At 37.6% G+C, this 7,367-nt stretch overlaps 1 protein-coding gene across 1 annotated transcript; it reads left to right on the top strand.

The window, feature by feature from the left end:
- Positions 1–442: 442 nt before the first annotated feature.
- LOC308677788 (uncharacterized protein) lies at positions 443–4,923 on the top strand (the record flags this gene model as incomplete). Its single annotated transcript, XM_081344484.1, has 3 exons — positions 443–1,183; positions 2,349–2,478; positions 2,838–4,923. 3 exons carry the CDS (start codon positions 443–445, stop codon positions 3,326–3,328), a joined length of 1,362 nt encoding a protein of 453 aa, XP_081200610.1. The 3' UTR covers positions 3,329–4,923.
- Between the last annotated feature and the right edge of the window lie 2,444 nt (positions 4,924–7,367).

Here is a 7,367-nt window from a genome sequence, read left to right as displayed (position 1 = left end):
TAGCTTTATGTACCCTTTTGTAACCTGCCTCTGTACTCATAGCTAGTTTTCTTTTAATGTTATAGTTATAGATCCTATTGGCCAATCAACTCTTGATTTGCGCTGGTAGCATGCAATATCTTTATCGATAGGTGTCCCCAATTGACATATTAAAATAGGTAGTTCAATTGTAACTTGTTTTTTTAAAAAAAAAACCTGTGTTCATATTCCTCTTTGTTGTATCATTGTCTCTCCCTCTAGCTTGAGACCCAAACCACTCAAGGAATTTCTCCACTTGATAGTGTCTCCAGCTGGCAGACCAGTTATTGGAAGCTTCAGCAGAAGCCTACATAAACTCCAAATCCAAAGAATGAGGAGGAAAATAGCAGCAAAGAGGAATATGGTAGCCCAGTACTTCCAGTGTCAGACACCATTCGAACAACGAATGCAACCATTGGTGAAAATGGAAAAAGAACCAGACCCAGCAGGCTCTGATTCATTAGGAATGTCAGAAGCCTCCGTAAGAACATATCGTATTGTACCGGTAGGAACAGGAGGAGGAGGAAATCTCCGGCTAGTAACACCACAGCAAACCAGGAATGAACGACTAGAGGCACCCCAATGCTGGGAAATCCAAGGGCAAGAATTGCCAACTCCAGAACTTACCCCAGTCCAATCACCTGCATGGCGGAATCTGCAAGTACCAGAACTCACCTTAACAGAAGACATTGAGACCTACTTGACTACTTTTGAGGATGTGGCTGAGGCCTGCAAATGGCCAAGGGAACAGTGGGTGACTCGGCTAGTGCCAGCCCTCAACGGAGCTGCTCTTCAGGCCTACAACAGCTTGGATCCCAGAGAAAGTGGGGATTATGGGAAAGTAAAAGCTGCAATCTTACGAGAAGATGCTGTCAGTCTGGAAAGACAGAGGCAGCATTTCAGGCATTTCCGTTACCAGGAGGCTGAAGGGCCCCGTGAAGTCTGTTCTCGTCTGCGGGGGCTCTGCCATCGTTGGTTGGAACCAGAGAGCCGCACCAAGGAACAGATTGTAGAGTTGTTGATCCTAGAACAATTTCTGACTGTCTTGCCTGAGGAAATGCAGGAATGGGTTCAGGAATATCGTCCAAAGACCTGCATTCAGGCAGTAACCTTGGCAGAACATTTTCTTCTGAAGCAGCAAGACAGTGAGAGATGGGATCAACAGGTGAGCACTTTCCAGGATGAAACCTGGGAGCTTATGTCCTAACATGCAATTAGAGTTTTAAATCACTTTTAACAGCACCAGCTTCTGCCTACACTCATGGTAGTATCCAGGAATGGGGGGGGGGGGGGAACCTCCCTACCTTTAGGGAGCTGGTTGTTGCTGAAGCTCTCTCTCTCTTTTTTTTAGTTTTTACTATTTTATTTAGTAGTGCCCAGTTCCCATGAGGAGAAACTTGGGTATTTTTTTTAAATAGACTCTACAAGCAGCTCAAAGTGTGGGTCAGTTCTGATGTACATAATAGAAATGGTCACATTCCACAAAGGCCATTTGACCACCTATTTCACAGGCAAGTGTTTATTTGATAACATCTCTGTCAAAATAATGTCCTGTGCCAAAAGATTAATACTATGTTCATTTTAATTGCTTAAAAAGGTGCTTACTTTGTTTATATAGTATTCTTTAAAGTATAATGAAAGTGATTTCTGAAACCATCCATGAAAAGTCATTGCACTGAGCTGAAATTGAGTCCTTATTGCTTTTTAGATTTTCTGTTTGCTCACAAAGAGAAAACAACTTGAAAGTGAGGAAGCGACACCGGGGAGCATTTGTTCTTTTACATTGTTTAACCACACAAATGTTGACACCCCTCTCCTTCACCAAAAAAAATGTTTCCCATCTTTAGAGCAGAGCAGCATTCTGAGAGAACCTGAATGATTTAAATGAATATCAGCTGATGCAGGCAGCTGTATATACTATTAAAATTCACAGAAACAGTACCAGAAGACTCTTGGAGAGATCCAAGTCTATCTCAAGCAAGTGTGAATTTTGAACTACCAGAAATAAAAGATCTATACATTTTGCAAGGTGCAGCAGTTGGGAATATCCAGCATCTAGCCAAGAATTGACTTTGTCTGGTTAGGATTTAGTGAGTCCCAGATTAAAGTTAAAGACAGCACATGTAAAGTGCTTTTTCCTGGATTGACAGCTATTACAGTCACCTTTGAATCTATCTTACACCACTGGCTTCCCTAGACACTAAACATGATTGAAAATGTTTCTCATGTGTTGCTGTTTTCCTACTTGCATTCTATCTTTCCCTGACAATATTGTATCCCTCTGCTTGGTGTATTCCTTTGCCTTGAATGGTGTCTAACTGCTGTTTCAGGTGCTAGGGCCATATATGCTTGAGGAGTCTGTGAATTTGCCAGAAAGTGAGCAAGTTGTCTCAGATACCCGGCAGACGGTGCTTTGCAGAGAAAATAAGGACGAGCTGAATGAGAATGCCTCCTTAGCAGGTAAGGATTTTTGAGACTCCAAGTATCTTGGGCCAACTCTGATAATATAGTCATTTAGTTAGGGATTATGGGATTGAAACAGAGTATCTGAAGGGACCAAATTGGGCCAGAGAATCACTCTGAACTAACAAGATCCAAGTTCAAATAACTCTTCAGCCATAAACCTCTGGTCTTCTACTCCATTTTATCATATCTTATTTTGCAAAGTTGTTATGGAATTACAATGGCTGCCAATATATATATTGTAACTATATATACTGTAACTAAATAATGTGTTTGTCTTCTTGCAAAAGTGAAGATTATGAAACTGTAATGTATAGTTACATAAATAGTAATAACTTTTTTCTTTTTTAATCTAGCAGGTGATGAAATGCAGACTAAAAATGAGGGAGAGTATCTGTTACAGGAAAGTTCAAAAAGACAGAGAAATCGCCTTGCTCCCAATCTGCAAGCAACTCCCTTTGCTCACCAGACACCCAACAGTCAGCTAGCTTTGAAAAAACAGCCCTTGCACAAACAAGAAGCGCTTTTCCCTTGCCCCGAATGTGGGAAGAACTTCTCACGTAAATCCACCCTCACCAGACACCGGAGAGTACACACAGGAGTCAAGCCCCATCAGTGCACCGAATGTGGGAAAAGATTCTTGCACAAATTCAACCTGGTGAACCACATGAGGACCCATGTGCGAGAAGAATCAAGCCGTTGTTCACTTTGTGGGAAAAATACAAAGCGGAATTCAGTGCAAGGGAGCCAAGAGCGAAAGGCTGGGTGTTGTGAATGCACAGGCAGTTTGGAACTACAGTACAGTGTGGAGCAGACAGTGCAGGACACGGGTGAATCCTTTAATTGACTTGAATCCTAGGGAGAAACAGTATAGCTGACTTGAACGTGCAAAGAAGTTTTTAGGAAATAACTCTAAATCAGGGAAATGTTCTGTGCCCGGGAGTATTCTAGAAGCCAGAACCATTTTCTGAGGACAGGCCAGTTACCCTGAATATTGGTCAAAGCGAAAATGCCTTCGGTAGCTCAGTTCACATATTGAATGTTTTGTTATTTGTTAATTTCTAAAATCATCCAGGGGAAGGGAAGAGGGAAAAACAACAAAGTTCTAACCTAATGATAATGGAAATATTTTCTTCTTGACACAACAGTCAGAAAGAGAAAGCTAGACAATCACACAGCCAAAGCTAGTGGAAATTCACCCCTAGCCCCTCCCCAGAAATCAAAATGTGATTGACCATAGAAATATGCAAAATGCTTCCAGGTCAGTACACTTTGATATCTGAATATACTGAAAGCTGTCTGATCTTTCAATGAGTTTCAAGAGTGGGCCATCCCTTGTATTCTCAGAAGAGATGTTCTCATATCAGAATGGAACATTTCAAGGATGGAATGGTTTAATTTCAAAATGTTTTGCACACTCAGTTAAAGAGCTTCTATTTAATTAAACTGCTCAGATACTGAAATTGGATACAGAATTTATTTCATAAATATCAATTTCGCAAATGTCCCAAACAATAAAAATCTTGCTTTCAAGTTGATCAGTCATGTTCTTAAGTGCAAAAATGTCTTTATTTGCTCATGCATAAAAATCATATGGACAGATGCTTATCCAGTCATATACTAACTAATTAATTATGTATCAGATTTTTACAAATTTGGGTAAACTTCTAGATAATGTATAACGGAATGTCACCTTGAAGGCCTTCAATCCTGTGCCTCTTTCATGGGGATCTTGAAAATCCTGTATTTGAAACTGTGATAGAGATGTGGACTGTTCTGTTGATTTGTCAATTTTTTCTGTGTTCCCTTTTTTTAACAGTGCCTCAATGAGGGATGGTAAAATTCACAATAATATTTGGGTTCATTGGAACTTTTCTATTAGGACTTTTTCTCCTAGAATTTGTTTTCCTAAACGTAAAATTGTTTTCCCAAAATAATTACAGAGTCAAGATAAAAGCTAAAGAATTACCTGGTTTAGCAGACATCCTGGTCAGAGTTACAAGGGATTTGATTTAACTCATCTGAATTACATCTCTTGGAGAAGCTGGCCACATTTCCAGGGAAATTTGCAGTTTGTGTTTGTCAGACTATAGTTCTCAGTAGCACATGGCAAACTTTTGAAATGGTGACTTTAAAAAGTGATTTGGGTAAGAACTGAGGAATCTTGTGTTTTTCAAGATGGGACAAAAATCCAATTGAGTGTGTTGTAAGTAGAGGTTTTCTAATTTCATCATCTGGCTGTTTGTAAATTCCTCTCAAGCACATCATAAGTATTTCAGGGTCTTCTAACACTACCAATTTTAATCCCTCTAACACTGTTGATATACCAAAACTGCATGTTTGGAATTTTGCAATGGTTATAGCTGCACATGTAAATGTTAGGGTTTTTTAAGAGAAAAAAAGTTTTTGTAATTTTTTATTAAAGCTTTATTTTTTTCTAGTTTGCACATTAAAAGGAGTTTAATGTTGTAATCAGAATTTATAGTTCTTCATTTCTCACTTAGCTGGGAGTTGATAATTTTGTTAATTTGTAGTATAGCTATAAACCCATAGTTTTGATTTTTAAAATGTGCTTCAGAGCAAGCAAGTCTATGAATATATTAGCCATATGAAATACTTTGGGCACTGAATCACCTGCAAGCTCTGGCTTGTAACCCAAATGAAGCCACTGGCAGTGGATCTAAACATTTCATAAGACACTTCACCATTCCCAAAATGACTTGCAAAATTTGTCATATACACAATGAACTTTATACGTACCTAGGAATCAATCTAAATATAATAGGGTTTATCTTTTAGTAATACATAGAATACAGATGCACCAATTATTTTAAACCTTTTTCATTTTAAAAATCCCATTAAAGTGAAATTTACTATATATCTTTAAGATATTGTATGTCCCAAAGTCCAGATGTATGAGACTGCCATGCTGATTAGAAATTAGAGAATGGTAATTCCAACACATCTGATTAGAAAAGAGATGGATTTTTGCTAGTTTTTTTTAAAAAAATGGTTCTTCGTTGGTATATACTTGGAGTAGAAAAGACCGCTTGCATCCAATCTGCTGCCAGAAATTAGCAGACCACATTCATAATGCCCCCTGACAATCCAAATTCCATATTGAGACCACTGCCCTCATAATTCTATCATTGCCTCTTAAACTAAATAAACAATTGCAGTTATGTTACTCTCCGGGGAAGACAATGCAAATTCGTACAACAAAAAATGCATGCTTTAACATTCTCAGAACTGAAAAGCACATTCTACAAAATTCAAAATCCATACATTCTTTTGTAAAACTTTGGTTGTTTATAAAAGTGATCTTACTCAGTTCTGTATTCTGACTCTTTATCATAGATCTGAGGATCACATATGATTCCCTGAATATGCAAGAAGTTCTATAATAACATTAATGTGGTATATATATTTTCTTCCAATCAGTTATGTCCATTTCTTGGAGACTGCCTAGACAAGTCACTGTAGTTGGCAAGGTTTTTCAGAAGTGGTTTACCATTGGTTCCTTCATAGAATTCACGATCTTCTAGTTTCTAGAAGAGTCTAGTAAATAAAACATTAAGTATAACATCATTTAATCTAAAGACATTATAGCCAGAATGGTATGATATTTGGGGTCTTGAATTGAGTCAAAGAAGACCCAGGTTTAAATTCCTACTGAGGTTTGCAAGAAGCCGTGTAACATCATGTCAATCCATAGCAGTTCTCGTAAATACTGCATGTTGCCATGGTTTGCTTCATGATAATTCATTAAATTATCAAAACTAAACAAAATAAGTTAGCTTATTCTATGAACCCAGCCATTACTTTGCAACAAGACACAGCAGTTAATATACCAAATCCAGACTGCAAACATCTGGATGATTAATAGCAAAAAAAATTAACTTTTGCTGCATCTGGATTTTTGCTCCAGACCTGGTAGTCCTAATTTAGGTTAAAATTATTAGAATCTCTTGGCCTCCATTAGGCAATAGGGAATGGCTAAGAAAGAAAAAAATATGAAAGCTGCTTGCCATGTATTGGCATGCTCTCTAATTCTTATCAGGCTGATGGCTATTATTGCATCCAGTTAAATGACAGTAATATTTTTCTCCACTACAAGATTCAGCTTAATTAGATTGCACGATATTCACTGTCAAAGGTCACCAGACAAAAATGATGTAATGACCAATTAAGTATTTAAATAGATAGGTCTACCACCATTTCCTCCCTGAATTTGGAACTTAAAATATTTTCTCTACCCTAGGCACTTTTTCAATTTTCCAAATAATCCTTGACAAGTTGGTCATGAATGATAATACCACAATCTTCTTTTGTCCTTAAAAGCTCTATTGGCTTGTTAAGGATTCTCCAAAGAAGATACTTGCTAAAGAGATAAGCCTAAAGTAACAGCACCAAGCACTTTTTTAACATGTTATGTATTCTTCCCCTTTTTAAAAAAGAATAGATTTAAGATTCTAAACTATTTGAACATGCCCTAGAGGTTAGTACTACTTAAGAGCAGCCAAAGGGGGGAAATTCCATGCAGAGATCTGTGAATGAGACAGCCAGAACTCAAAATCACAACTATCATAATTCAGTTATTTAAGAATGCCACAATTTAATTTCCTAATTAACTGTCAGGGAATTTCATCTTCTTTCTAAACACAAACATTTCTAGAACCTTTGTGGATTCAAAGTATGTAGGAAACTACTGATAAAATGTTGGACACCAGAGACTTTGCTAGGTAAACATTTCAGTTGTCCAAAGCAGAGCTACAGCGCTCTTCACCAAGAATAAGCTAAACTAAGTAAAGCAAAATAAAATAATTTGTGCAGGTATGCTTATCTGTATAATTTATACAGCTTTCTGCTTTATTCCTTGCAGAATA

This window comes from Vipera berus, assembly GCF_964194415.1.
Source record: "Vipera berus genome assembly, chromosome: Z".
Classification (NCBI taxonomy): domain Eukaryota; kingdom Metazoa; phylum Chordata; class Lepidosauria; order Squamata; family Viperidae; genus Vipera; species Vipera berus.
Note: the sequence above shows the minus strand (reverse complement) of the source record. Positions and strands in the feature narration are given on the sequence as shown.